General features: G+C 32.2%; 1 protein-coding gene across 5 annotated transcripts in view; it reads left to right on the forward strand.

The window, feature by feature from the left end:
* The window catches only part of LOC126693589 (aminopeptidase M1-like), a 55,456-nt gene extending 43,893 nt beyond the window's left edge, over window positions 1-11,563 (forward strand). The window contains exons 1-20 of one of the 5 annotated variants that reach the window (XM_050389619.1): window positions 890-1,073; window positions 1,567-1,827; window positions 2,735-2,880; window positions 3,769-3,871; window positions 4,018-4,204; window positions 4,289-4,382; window positions 4,555-4,708; window positions 4,824-4,928; window positions 6,321-6,437; window positions 6,511-6,624; window positions 7,401-7,583; window positions 7,739-8,021; window positions 8,118-8,239; window positions 8,319-8,416; window positions 9,440-9,617; window positions 9,701-9,815; window positions 9,899-9,966; window positions 10,072-10,146; window positions 10,963-11,040; window positions 11,221-11,563. In XM_050389619.1, the coding sequence (XP_050245576.1) occupies window positions 987-1,073; window positions 1,567-1,827; window positions 2,735-2,880; window positions 3,769-3,871; window positions 4,018-4,204; window positions 4,289-4,382; window positions 4,555-4,708; window positions 4,824-4,928; window positions 6,321-6,437; window positions 6,511-6,624; window positions 7,401-7,583; window positions 7,739-8,021; window positions 8,118-8,239; window positions 8,319-8,416; window positions 9,440-9,617; window positions 9,701-9,815; window positions 9,899-9,966; window positions 10,072-10,146; window positions 10,963-11,040; window positions 11,221-11,418 (2,766 nt within the window). In that variant the 5' untranslated portion in view covers window positions 890-986 and the 3' untranslated portion in view covers window positions 11,419-11,563. Of the gene's footprint in view, window positions 1-889; window positions 1,074-1,566; window positions 1,828-2,734; window positions 2,881-3,768; window positions 3,872-4,017; window positions 4,383-4,554; window positions 4,709-4,823; window positions 4,929-6,320; window positions 6,438-6,510; window positions 6,625-7,400; window positions 7,584-7,738; window positions 8,022-8,117; window positions 8,240-8,318; window positions 8,417-9,439; window positions 9,618-9,700; window positions 9,816-9,898; window positions 9,967-10,071; window positions 10,147-10,962; window positions 11,041-11,220 lie in introns of those variants that run through there. The other 4 variants (XM_050389615.1, XM_050389616.1, XM_050389620.1 and 1 more) reach the window with 4 other exon arrangements.
* The last annotated feature ends 3,129 nt before the right edge of the window (window positions 11,564-14,692 follow it).

A 14,692-nucleotide genomic window follows, 5' to 3' on the forward strand; every position in this document is an offset into this window, starting at 1 on the left:
AAAAAAGTACTTCTCATCTAATATTCAAAATTAATACACTGGTGTACACATTTGGAAATGCGAAAATCCATGTTTAAAGATATGTTAAACGTGAAAATGTACATGAATCAAGAAAATGCATATTTTAAAAAATGGATGCGAGAGAATTAATACCATTTACACCAAAATCAAATTCAGAATTTTTGTACATTCAAAGAATCAAAATTTGTAGGCAAAATGCTGGTAATTTACTACTATGTTAGAGCAAATGAAAAATAAATAATAGTCAATAAGGGACGAGATCTTCTTTGGAATTCATGGACATCAAATAATTATCCCAATGAAAATACAAAATTTTTAAAGGACAAAAGTATATATTACATTGAGGCTTTGCATCTTCCCCTTTACTGCTAATCATAGTTCTGCAGTGATAATCAAAATGTTTCAAACCAATTTCGTTGCCTTTTCTCGAAGTAAACTGATTCCTAGTCATTTCAATTGGTTGTTGTTGCCTAGCGATGGTACAACCATAGTCCCAAAACTAAAAGGCAGTGACCAAAAGTAAAACACAAAACAAGCTATTAAGAAATGTTAAACAAATAAATCTTGCACAACCTTCTTTTTCAAGATGACATTGCGTAAGAATGATAACAGAGGAGGAGAAGAAATTGATACAGAGACAAGTATAAATCTTAAGGAAAGGGAGAGAAAGGAAGCAAAAGACAAAATAAATTCTTCAAGATGAAAATTGGATAAGAATGAGTGGAAAGGAAGAGAAAAGAATAGATTGCTTTCTTCTTTCCATATCAAGCTTAAGCTTTAATCTCCTCCTCTTTCACTCAACTGCTCTTCTATTTAAGAAGCCTGGACTGTCCTTACAATGGTAACCTTAAAATCATTATAAAAAAAAAAGTGACAAATCTTTGACTCTGAAATTGATATTGATACAATAATATCTGAGTTTATTTTTTTTTTCTCCAACTGGGTATCTCTAAAATTTACCAAATATGTCGTACATTAAGGGCATCGGCTGTGGATTGCTCCTCGCTCTGGCGAGTTATTTTTACATAAGAAATAGGCGGCGTCCCAATTCGGTATGAAATTTTGAAATTAGTATTTCTTGTTATCAATTTAGCAGTATGAACAAACCTACTACTACGTACCACATAACTTCTTTAAGACTTAGGTTTCTAACGTATGAGTTCATTGTTCATAGATTATCTCGTAACCGATCCAAAAAAATACCATATTATTGAAACATTTGACATAGTTTCTCATTCTATATTCATTGTCATCATCATTTGATCATCTAGGATGATAACATTAATAAAGATGTGCACTTAATATATTTACTAGTCGCTAACTCGAGTAATGCGCGGAAAAATTATTTATATATATAGTTATATTCTCTTATCATTTATGAAACAATAAATCTATTTTTAAATTCTCCACATGAAAAAATAAATAAAAATAGTTTATCATTTGTCAATCTATATAAATTCTCAGAACTCTAAATAGCCCAATGTCTACTCTTCCACTCGTTTCAATTTCAATTCTTAATTACTCTTTTTTTTTTTTTCTTTTAAGCGAAAGAATATGAAAGTTATGGTTTCCATGGAGGAATTCAAAGGGCAACCTCGGCTCCCAAAATTCGCTGTCCCAAAACGCTATGACATAAAGCTGAAACCGAACCTCACCACGTGCAAGTTTGCTGGCTCCGTGGCTATTGAGCTCAAAATCGTGGCAGATACCAGTTTCATCGTCCTCAACGCCGCTGAACTCTCCATCGATACCACCTCCGTATCTTTCACCCACCCAGCTGCACACTCTTCTAATTCTATGCAGCAGGTAATACCTATCTTATATATCAGCCTAACTTTACTTTTAAAGTTAGTTTAAACTAATGGTAAAAGGTTTTGTTGTAAGTGCTTTAACTTAACATCCTAAAATATCTTGTTTGTTGAATATGTTAGAATAGATACAAATAGAGAACACAAGAATACATGGATTACGTAATTTAGTTTACTTAAGGGCTACATTTTTATCATATGAGTGTAGTACACATCCTTTGTTATAATGAACTCAACATGAGTACATATAATAAGCTAAACTTTGAGACTAATCATATAGTAACTATGGTTAGTAGACTTCTAGTATAAGTAGAAGACTTGACTTACTTATAAAGTAGGATTAGGTTTAAGCCTATTATATTGGACTAATATATTTGTAACATTGTTAAACTTTAGCTTGATTGATTTATTTTGTTTTTGCGTTGTATGAGCTCTAGCTTATTCAAAAAAATAGTCAACCTTGTGATTATTTGAATGTGAGACTCATTGACTGAATTTGCATTTATCATGACAAACCAAATGACATGTTTTTTAAAAATAAAATGTTGAATGAATAAAGATTTGGATTTGGGAAAAAATAACTATTTAGCCTTAATTTTTGAACTATGTAACCAAACAGCCTACTTTTCAAACAATATAACAAAATACCCTTGATTTAGAACTCGATATTACTAATGTTGAGTTCTATGCGTATTTTGCCACTTAAATTTTTTTTGAAAATTTTGCGTAGAAGTTCCACTTAAAATTATGCATAATACTCAAGATTATGCACAGTACTCAAGATTGGTAATATCAAGTTCCAAAATAAGGGTATTTTGCTACATAATTTAAAAAGGGGTTGTTTGGCTACATAGTTCAAAAATTAAGACTTAATAGCCATTTTTTTTTCCTTTGGATTTGTGCAGGTGTTAAAGCCTTTAAAAGTTGATGTGGTTGAAGAGGACGAGATTTTGGTTTTGAACTTTGCTGACACTCTTCCCATTGGTCTCGGACTTCTCACTATCCACTTTCAAGGATCTTTAAATGACAAAATGAAGGGCTTCTATATAAGGTACATATTTTTGTTGCAAAAAGGTTTTTTTTTTTTTTTTTTTTTTTTTTTTTGGGGGTGGGGGGGATAAAACAAGGGAATTTTTTTAAAGAAAAACCCTAGACTCACCTTTAGCCAGTCAAATCTATAGAACTAATTGTCGCATATTTTTATTGCAAAAAGTTTAGAGACACAAAATTTTTCATAATATTTTTTGTTCACTTTTGTTGACCTTAATCTAATATGGTTGGTGAATAATAAAAGAGATGTAAGTGGTAGATCCATACAAAAAGTAATGTTACTTCAATTACAACTTATCTCCTTAGTATACATGTTTCTATGCAAATACCATATTATTCCAATCACAACTTGTTATCTCAGCAAATTGTCAGTGGGGTTCAATCAAAATGTGTTTGTGGCAGTGAAGATGTGCATGTGTATGTGATGACAAAAAATGGGTTCAGTTCTTGGGAATGAGAATCATTTTTATAAAATTATGTTTTGCATTCCACTTGTATAAGACCAACTAGGATGTAAATTACTTAAAAATTTTAATTGATTTTTTTCCCATTTAGGTAAGTGTTGAATTTAGTTTTTATTATCAATTTGAAAAAAACAGTTAAAAAAATAAAAAATAATTTAAAAAAAAAGTTCTTTTAAATTCAAATATACTTAAAATGATTAATTTTTATTTCCAAATTCTGTTTCAGATTATCAGGCAGGCCTTTGACCATATTAATTAAAGGTTTATGTTAATGTATATACTCTCTTTAATGGGATTGAACCTATGATTTCACCCTTCACGATTTACTTATGAATGGAGCTAATTATAAATGCCTTCTATTTTCTGGTAAATGAGAATTTTATTAGTAATGTGTATATAAATTAATAAATGATTTTGCTTTCCAGTACATATGAGCACAATGGTGAGAAGAAGAATATGGCAGTTACACAGTTTAAACCAGATGATGCTAGGCGATGCTTTCCTTGTTGGGATGAACCTGCTTGCAAGGTGACACAATCTCTCTCTCTCGCAGTTAATTTAAGATCTTGTGACTAAATTATTTTTGGTTCGGAAGTAGATTTGCTTGATTCTGTTTCAAATGAATGCAAACAAAAGCTTATTTGGCCCTTCTTTTTGGGCATTGAGTTTTGCAGGCTACGTTCAAAATCACATTGGATGTGCCATCACAACTAGTAGCTCTTTCCAACATGCCAATTATTGAAGAAAAAGTGGATGGGGATTTGAAGACAGTTTCATATCAAGAATCACCAATCATGTCTACATATTTGGTGGCAATTGTTGTTGGTTTGTTTGATTATGTGGAACATCTTACATCTGATGGTAAAACATTACACTATGTTCACTGTTTCTTGTGGTATAATATGATCCTTGTTCTTGATAGTGTAATCTTACATGACTTTACAGGAGTTGAAGTTCGAGTATACTGTCAGGTTGGTAAAGTAAATCAAGGGAAATTCGCATTGGATGTTGCTGTTAGTACACTTGAATTATACAAAGAGTAAGTTTTACTGTGAATCGCAACCAAACTACTGATCACAAGACACAACATACAAGTCCTTAGCTACATAGTGGACACTGGATCATGGTTATTGGTGATCCAATAAGTCGTTACATTTTTGTTCTTATGTTGTATTATTTGAAATTCCAATTAACCATGATAATTTCTGCAGATACTTTGCAGTGCCTTACTCTCTTCCCAAATTGGATATGGTTGCAATTCCTGATTTTGCTTTTGGATCCATGGAGAATTATGGTTTGGTTACATACTGTGAAACAGCTTTGCTCTATGATGTTCAGCATTCCACAGCTGCTGATAAGCAGAGGGTAATATGCATGTTGTGAATGTTGCTATTTTTGTTAGAATTTTGTTTGGCTAATATAGTATGAAGCTATTGTTTAAATAACACTACACAAAATGTTTAATTATTATTTGTCTCAGGTTGTGATTGTTGTAGCCCATGAACTTGCACATCAGTGGTTTGGCAATCTTGTAACGATGGAATGGTGGACTCATTTGTGGCTGAATGAGGGGTTCGCAACATGGGTATTTATTGCATTGGGTTGTAAATTATCCAAACTGAGCTGTTTATTAAAATTTCAAGATTGGCTTATGTAATTATGTTTTGAAAATGAGCCAGGCTCAATTTTATCACCAAGCTAGATAACATGTTCATCCTTACATCATTTATTTTGTTCATTAAGCTAAAGCTTGTTCACACATCCTTTGATAAGATTATTTCCTTCTTGTATAAAGTCATGGTTAACTGGTTATATATTTTAAAATACATGCTCACATATATTTACTTATGCTTTAAGTGATATCGATCAAGTTACTTTGATAGACTACTTTTCTTCATTTAAGGCGCTATAAAATAAAGTTCATCAACCTTGTCTTCACACATAACTTTTTGCTATGAATTAGACTATTTATATGTCATTTTTTTTTTTTTGCTTTGAATTAGACTATTTATATGTCATTGTTTTGTTGTGAAAATACATGCAAAATAATAAAATAGCAAGCTCCGCAATACACAAGATTTAATGTGGCTAGGCTAACTCCAAGCCTACTTCCGCAGGCAATCCCAGCAAAATTCACTATTAATAATAGGAATTACAATCACAAAAACTCTCAACAATAAACTAACCCAAAATCCCAATACACCCAAAGGTGCCTCACACTAACTCACTAGGCAAAGCTAGTCTTTATCCCTTTTACAAGACAAAGCTTTGCTCTAACTCTCACACACAATAAAGCTACTTTACCACTCCTTTTATAAGGGACAACACTCCTCCATACTACTTCTCTTTTCAATATGAGACTAACTCTTTTAATATAACTAGTACACCTCCTTATTATTCTTCTAACCAATGTGGGATTCCAAAACCAATGAGGAATTCTTGAACCTTCTCCTATCATGCGCTGGAATCAACATGTTTATAACTTTCTTAAAGAAAGTTCATTTAAACCATATATATAAAGTCAAGCCTCAAGTTCCACTAACTACTTGATACTATATTTTAACTTGATTTGTTTATCAATCAAGCCTCAAAAGGTTGGCTTGAGCCTAACTTCATTATCATTATTAATCCATTATTTCACATCTTTTTTTTTCTTTTTCTTTTTTTCTTTTTTTTTTTTTGTGTTAAAATGGTGACATTTTTAAAAGTGGACATTCTTGCATCAGTTGTAGATATGTGAGTGAAATCAGCTGTAGATATGTGTGTGAAATAGTAGATGTGAGCTAGTGTGAAAAAATATTTTTCCTTATTAAATTAAACTACGTAATTTTTTTTTTTTGTTGGAATGTAGCCCAAGCTCTTCGTAAATGGTTTTTTTTTTTTTTTCCTCACAGCCAGCATGGATCATGTGTCTATATATTATTCCTTATTACACTGTGTGTTGTAAATTATATATCGTTTATTTCAATATGCGCAGGTCAGTTATTTAGCAGCTGATCGCTTGTTCCCAGAATGGGAAGTGTGGACTCAATTTCTTGATGAATATACAGAGGGTCTTGAGATGGATGGGCTTAGAGAGTCCCATCCCATTGAGGTACTATAATTGCTTTAAGGAATTAGTATTATTACTTTTTTGAGTATATCTCAATTTAAGCGTACCTTTTTAGGTGAAGATAAATCATGCTAGTGAGATTGATGAAATAATTGACTCGATAAGTTACATAAAAGGTGCATCTGTTATCCGAATGCTGCAAAGCTATCTTGGTGCTGATTGCTTTCAGGTTGGTTGTTAGATCCTATACTGGTATATATTTTTTGTCCCAAGTAAAAATATTTCTAATTATTGAAGAAACTCTTTTCCCTCCGCTCCCAAATTCACATGAAATTTAAGTCATGAAAACCCTTCATAAAGTAAGCCCTAGAAAAAGATAGAGCAATAGGAGTTTTCTTTTTGCGAGTTCGGAAGAGGTTAGAGAGGTTTTGTTCAAAAATAGTTGGATAGAATAAGAGGTTTAGGAAGTAACCACTAACGTGATGAATACTATGTAACTAATATTTTGAAAAGTGCTCATTTCTATTTATATATAGAAACAATGGTGATACTCATCTAGATAAGAAATGGTATTAGAAAGCATATTTACTTGATATCTGGTGACATAGCCTCAGCTTGATTGTCTTCTAGATTCTTTCTTAGCTGCCATGTATTACTATTGAGGGGAAGGGAGGGGGAGTAAAGTAGAGTGGTTGAAAATTAGCCTAATTTCCGCCAAACTCTACTCTACTCCCCCTCCCTTCCCCCTTAATCCAAACAGGCCAATGATTGCAATTAAGGTTTGTCCTTTTAAGTTCCATCTTTGTCAACCATCATCTTCTGCAATATATGAGATTTTTGCTCAAATCTATTCTTTGGATTAAGAAGCTCAATTAGCTTGCTCATTGTATGGCAGTTAATTATTTTTTTTCTTGCATTTGTAAATTCTTTTTCCCCCCTTGTTTTAAGTAACTGTTTTTTGCTCCTCTTCTTCTCCTCCCCCCTCTAATTTGTGTATGCAATTAGAGGTCACTTGCTTCATATGTAAAAAAGTTTGCTTGCTCCAATGCGAAGACACAAGATTTATGGGCTGCACTTAAGGAGGGATCCGGTGAGCCTGTGAACAAGCTAATGAATTCATGGACAAAGCAAAAGGGGTACCCAGTCGTCTCTGTCAAAGTCAAAGATCAGAAATTGGTGTTTGAACAGGTTTCTTGTGTCTGGTCTCTTTCACCCTTTTTTTTTTCTGGAAATAACATATCTTAACCCTGATGCATCCCAATTTGTTTTATTTTGTAATGAGTTTCACTTAATAATATTTTGAGGACTAACTGGGTTCATACAAATCAATGTAATAATGGCAGTCACGATTTTTGGCAAGTGGTACCCATGAGGATGGCCAATGGATTGTTCCAATAACATTATGCTGTGGCTCATATGATGTGCGCAAGAATTTTCTACTGCAAAAAAATTCTGAAACTCTTGATATGAAAGAGCTCATGAGTGACGAAAGCAATTTCGCATCTGCTTGGGTAAAACTTAATGTCGATCAGACTGGTTTCTATAGGGTTGAATATGATGAGGACCTTGAAGCCAGACTCCAAAATGCAATAGAGAACAAATACTTATCTGCAACAGACAGATTTGGTAGTTTTGATATTTTTACTCATACCAGCTTTAATCTCATGATGGTTTGTGCTGATGGTTGAAAAGAGCACTTAACACAACTCATTCGTTTAACAGGCATCCTGGATGATTCATTTGCCCTTTGTATGGCTCGCCAGAAGTCTTTCGCTTCATTTTTTACCTTGCTGAATGCTTATAAGGAGGAACTTGAATATACCGTGCTGTCTAATTTAATCAAAGTAATGTTCAACTCTTGCTTAAGACTTAACTATATATCAGTTGTGCTCTTAGTACTAATTCTGGTCCCTCTATTCACAGATGAGTTATAAAGTTGAAAGAATTACAACTGATGCAGCCCCTGAGTCACCGATTGACATTCAAATTTTTTTTATTTGCCTTTTCCTGCATTCAGCAATGTAAGTTGTCGTATATACAAATAATTCAAATTCCTATGGTGGTCCTTGTTTACAAGTCATTCAGGTTGTTCTGTCTACTGTTTTTTCGATATAGTGATATCTTTGGAGTTGATTATATTCATTTTGGTTGAGAAAACCCTATAAGATGTTAACTATTAGGGTACTAGAATGTATGACAATACATTTCCACATATTTAGAGCATAAAAGTATCATTTCTTTATATACTGAATAATTATAATATTAAGAGGTGATTAATCACCCATATATATGACATTTTCTGAATATAGTCAATCTTTTTCTTTCTTAAAAAGAGATGCTAATAGCTAGTAAATAGCAGACATAGGTATTTTTTCATTAAATCTAGGAAATAAAGTTTAAATGTCTCAGAATGTAAAAAGAGAGCTTTAAGGAAGAAGAAAAAGTCACTTGAGGATCGTTGTGATTCCTCTTTCGAGTTTTATAGTGATAGACACAAATTTTTACCTCTGGATCTAGGATGTGGGTATTTCATACATAATGAGACTGGCAAATACTAAATACATATTTATTTCTTTTATTTAGAGATATTCAATATATGCTTACTCAAGATAAAGATTGTCATACGTACTAATAATTATATTGAATAAACCTTATAGATCATTTCTGAAGTTGCGTAATATGTATAAATATCTAAGGAAGCAAGTAGGATGCCAGAAAAAGTTTTAGGGGAAGGGGTCTTTGACTTGATGGTTGCATACCACCGACGAGTTATATCAGACCTTAGATGCCATTGGAAACCAAGTGTGCAACACTAACCCAAATAAGGAGCACTCAAAAACTTTGAGCAAAGCCAACAGCCTTATAGCTCAGTGGCATTGCTTGCTCTCCTATATGAGGAGATTGAGGTCTCAATTCCCCTTCCTCCATTGTTGTGGCTATCAAAATATCAAAAAAAAAAAAAAAAACACTTTGAGCAATATTAGCTTCTTTTTTTATTTCGTTCTTACATTTATTTTTTCTTCTATGTTTGAATTTCTTTGCAGGAAGCTTGGTTGGGAGCCCAAGCCAGGTGAGAGCCATCTAGATGCAATGTTGAGAGGAGAGGTTTTGACTGCCCTTGCTGTGTTTGGACATAATCTGACACTAGAAGAAGCAAGTAGACGTTTTCTTGCATTCTTGGATGACAGAAATACGCCACTCCTCCATCCTGACATAAGAAAGGTTGGTAAAAAGAGCATTAGTCAATCAGTAGTATTTTTCCATCTACAGTTCCTCTCAACTTTTCTAATGGGCTCTCGTTGCAGGCAGTATATGTGGCTGTAATGCGAAGAGTCAGCACCTCAAACAGAATTGGTTATGAATCTCTCTTGAGAGTGTACAGAGAGACTAATTTGAGCCAGGAGAAAGCACGCATTCTAAGTAATAACACATCATTATTTAAATTTTCCAAAAAATTTGATCTCTCTAGTATGTTGGAGACATGTCGCTTTTTGTGCTTGTAGGTTCATTAACATCTTCTCCAGATCCCAACATAACTCTTGAAGCTCTCAACTTTTTGTTGTCTTCCGAGGTATATATAATTGTGGAGGTCAAGATTTTTTCATACATGTTGATATATAATGGTTTGATGGAGCTTGGGATGCTGATGCTGGCTTTTATTTCCCATTCAATCTAGGTTCGTACCCAAGATGCTGTTCTTGGACTTGCTGTTAGTAGGGAAGGAAGGGAAACAGCTTGGACATGGCTGAAGGTAATACCCCAGTTGTAATGTAAAATGCAAAAATCACATTGCATTGAAGAATTTCAACCGTTCATGTGCATGCAGTATATCCATGTTTTACATTGATCAAAATTGTCCTAATAAAATTAAGAAACTAGTCTAAGATTTTGCATGCGGATTTGAGGAAAACAAAGGAATTTAAGCGTGTACAGGGTAGAGGGCACTCACCTTCTTTCATGTAGAAAAAACATGCATTGTGGTGCACTTGGTAGACCTTTGACCTTAGACCTTTCCCCGACTCCAAAGAAGACAAAGTTCTTGGAAGAGCTGCAATTGAACCTTTAAGATCCCTATGCCTAAGGTGTTGTCCAAGTTTTTTTGATTTAAGGCTCTAGTATTTGTGGGATCCCATTTGAATGATCAAAACCCGATAACGGAGCTCCAGAGAAGATGAAGTTGTCTGTTGTGAAGGTAACAAGTCTTGAGGACTTACATGCTTAAGGTGGACTAACTAAATAGCTTGTAGGAGCTTTAGATTTTTTAATATCTCACACATTTTATGCCACATCTATATCAGAATTTCTAGTTTTAACACAAGTACAGTATTAATTTATTTTGCTCAAAATTACATGATGCTAGTCTAGACTCAGAACAATTCTTTTTCTAGTATGCATAACATGAATGAAAAATTCTTTTTCTAGATTATTTTTCTAGTTTTGATTTACTTTGGCACTGATCCCCTATTATTCTATTCTTGTGTTCATCATGAATACATTCATCATTGATGCATACCTCTTTGTTATGTAATGCATTTTTTTTCTGCTTGTAAATGTGAATGAAATAAAGGATAACTGGGAGCATATTTCAAAAACCTGGGGTTCCGGATATCTAATAACTCACTTCATCAATTCAATTGTCTCACCGGTTTGTCTCTCCCTTCCTCTTCCTCTCTTCTGTTGTTACTTGTTAGTTTCACACATATCAGTATAGTCCTTTGTATCTCAATTAAAAATAAATAAAATTTAAATTCAAATGCATTTAGTTAGTTTTTGTTACTGCTTATCTTTTTTTTCTTTTTCTTGTTCTGTTCTATTTATCCCCCAGTTTTCCTCGTTAGAGAAGGCTGAAGAAATACAGGAGTTTTTTGCAAGCCGTACTAACTCCAAGATTGCTAGAACCTTGACGCAGAGCATTGAAAGGGTTCACATCAATGCATATTGTGTTCAGAGTTATAGGATTGAAGTACAGAATGAACTTGCCAGGGCCTTTATGGAAATTGTACAAACTTGTGTAATACAATGAAGAAACAATAAAATGATTTGTTAACAAAATGCTTAGAGGCACGAAACTTGGTTGTCATTAGACAATATTTGGCCCCCACAAAAAAGATGCTAGAAGGCTACTGCATATTTGTCTTATGATACAGCTAAACCAAGAATCCTATAGAGATTGTCAAAAAGTATTCATTAATGAACGTGGATCACTATTTATAGCAAAAGGAGCTATAGCCCTTCAAAATGCACCTTTAGAGAAACACTTTAGATGGTTTTAGCATTCATAAATGAATATGGATCACTATTTATAGCCAAAGGGATTATAGCCCTTCAAAAGGCATCTTTAAAGAAACACTTTGAATGATTTTAACGTTCACAATACATACTAGCCATTTAAAGCACTTCAAAACTGTTATATGATAGATTTTGTACACACACAAAACTATATTCCCAAACCTCAATCGATTGAAATTTACACTTCAATCCATCTAGTAGCTTAATGACTCGATCGATCAACCTACTATCAAGGTAGGTGTTAAAAAAAATAAAAAGGTCAAGAAATCAACCAACACAGGTTTTGATCCAGAAATTGAGCCATGAATCAAGCTGGCTCGATTGATCGATATAGCGGTTCAGTCGATTGGGATAAGAATCAAGCCCTTAATTTGTCTCTTCAACTGTATTATCTCAATTTTTAACCTTTTACATATTGCAACCTATTTTGTCTATATATATATATATATAAAACCACCACTAGGTTGCAATATCCTTTGGATGACACTTTATCATACATAAAGGAAATTGTCTTTCAACCTAAACTTCTCCCTTAGTGTAGTAATCTCAAAGTCTTAAGAAGTTAATGGTGGCTGCAACTTCAACCAGTACTCTTTGCCTTAGAACTAAAGAAAACTCACACATGAAAATGTCTGTAAACCAAAGAAATCAATTTTGTTCCGAAGACTATTTTGATTTGGCCAGAGAACCAAAGAAATCAATTTTGTTCCAAAGACTGTTTTGATTTGGCCAGAGAATGAAATATTTTAGTACTAATTGATAACGGTGTATCGTTTTGAAATTACCACTATTTATATATTTCTATATCTTTATGAAAAAAAAAAAAAAAAAGGTTAAGGGGTTTAAAAAGTTGCAACTTAAAATATAGGGTATAAAGTGAAAAACATTTTCTATTTGTATTTCAGCTTTTTTTAAATCCATTAGATAAAATAAAAACCGATACACTAGAACATAAAATATAGGGTATAAAGTGAAAAACATTTTCTATTTGTATTTCAGCTTTTTTAAATCCATTAGATAAAATAAAAACCGATACGCTAGAACATAAAATCCGCTGTAGCACATTGGCAATTCTTATGGATTAAAGAATCCAGGTTCAAATCCTGGCAGCGGAAAAAGTTTTATTTTATTTTTTTAAAGATCTTGTGGGTGGCCCAATTAGGAAAATAATTTTTTTTTTTTCAAAAAAATTTATGTTGCAAAAATAAATAAACTGCTAATCAAATCACACACTCCGAATTTCAGTGCCTTTTTTTTTCTTTCGATAAATCGCTTTCAGTTTTAGATTTATAAAAGATAATTTTTCTTTTGTTGTGCCGTGAATACTATCAGAGACTATCAATACTATCAAGTATCAACTAAGTATCAATACTATCAAATATCGACTAAGGATTATAATTGATTCTCGAATAAATAAATAAACTAAGGACTAATCTTGCCTTGTGTTGCGAGATGTAAGTAAATTGACCCAAAATTATTTCTCAGAATTTACTAGTTTGTTTATCTTCTGGAGGATTCAGAAAGTTAGTTATTGCTTTTTTTCCTATAAAAAATACACCAAAATTAATTAACCAACAACTTAAAAATGAGGTTAAAATAGTTAATTAGAAAAAGAAAATTAATTATTACTTTTTTTACTGTCAAAAATACCCCTATCTAAAACTTAAAAATAGGGTTAAAATAGTAAATTGATAAAAATAATAAATTCCTACTTCTACATTGAAATGCCTTCCTAATAAACTCTAACTTTTACGTTGATTTAAATTCCTACTTCTACTCACTAACTTCTTACAAAATAGGATTACTTTTTTGTTAATTTTAAAACTCCTCCAATCTACAAAACGCGCCCCATGTATTCATTTTTTTTTTACTTCATCACAATGTATTTGTTTCTTCTGTCTTTTTTTTTTTTTCAATTTTTTTTTAAAAAAAAATTCATTACACCCTTAGGGTTTTTTATTTTTTTTATTAGAAAAATAGAAATCTCAAATTATAATAAATGCAAATTATTAATCTTTATCCAAAAAATAGAAGAGCTTCTGAGCTACTAATTAAGGGGCTGTTCCTATTTGGACCGGATTTTTTTTGGTTTCAAAATACCCCCAACACTTCTAAATTTAAGTAGAGACAAAACTTAAGGATAGACAAATAAAAATACATATCTAACTTGCACTAAAACATTGTCTATTAAATAGGAACACTCTTTGTTCAAGATATTTGAAAAACTCCAACTACCTAATCTAACGTTTTCAAAAAAAAAAAATCACTTTTTTTTTTTTAACCTTTAATAAGTCTATACTTTTTATTAAAAAAAAAAAAAAAAAACCTGCTCCCCTTATCTGAGTATGTAAAAATAATAATAATAATAAAAAATAAAAAAAACTTCTACCAGTTAGAAATATAATTAATTTTTTAAAACATCAAGTAGTTTGCTTTTTTCTATGGATGTATCATTTTATGATGGCAAAAAAGAAGGAACCCACTTAATCACTCTCACTCTCCCTGTACAATCACTTTCTCAAAATACGAAAGTGCAAGCAATCAGTTTCGATCTATTCAGAACAAAAAAATAACAACCTTCTCCCACTTAGAAATATAATTAATTTTTTAAAACATCAACCAGTTTGCTTTTTCTACAGATTTATCATTTCATGGTGGCAAAAAAGAAAGAACTCACTTCACCACTCTCACTCTCCCTGTACGATTCACTTTCTCAAAACACGAAAGTGCAAGCAATCAGTTCCTATTCAAAACAAATTAAGAACACTACACTTTGAGCACGCGCTCTTCTATTATTTTGGAAAATAATTAATAATTTTCATCTCTTATAAATTAGAATTACTACATTTTTCAATCACAAAAATACTTAGGGATATGATGAGTGTTATGTGTTTGTACCAAATATTAAATTATTAACCTTTCTCCACACATAACACTCATCACACCTCTAGGTATTTTTGTAATTGGAAAATATAGTAATTTTAATTTATAATAGTGCAAATTATTAA

The sequence above is a fragment of the Quercus robur genome, chromosome 7, assembly GCF_932294415.1.
Source record: "Quercus robur chromosome 7, dhQueRobu3.1, whole genome shotgun sequence".
Taxonomy (NCBI): Eukaryota; Viridiplantae; Streptophyta; class Magnoliopsida; order Fagales; family Fagaceae; genus Quercus; species Quercus robur.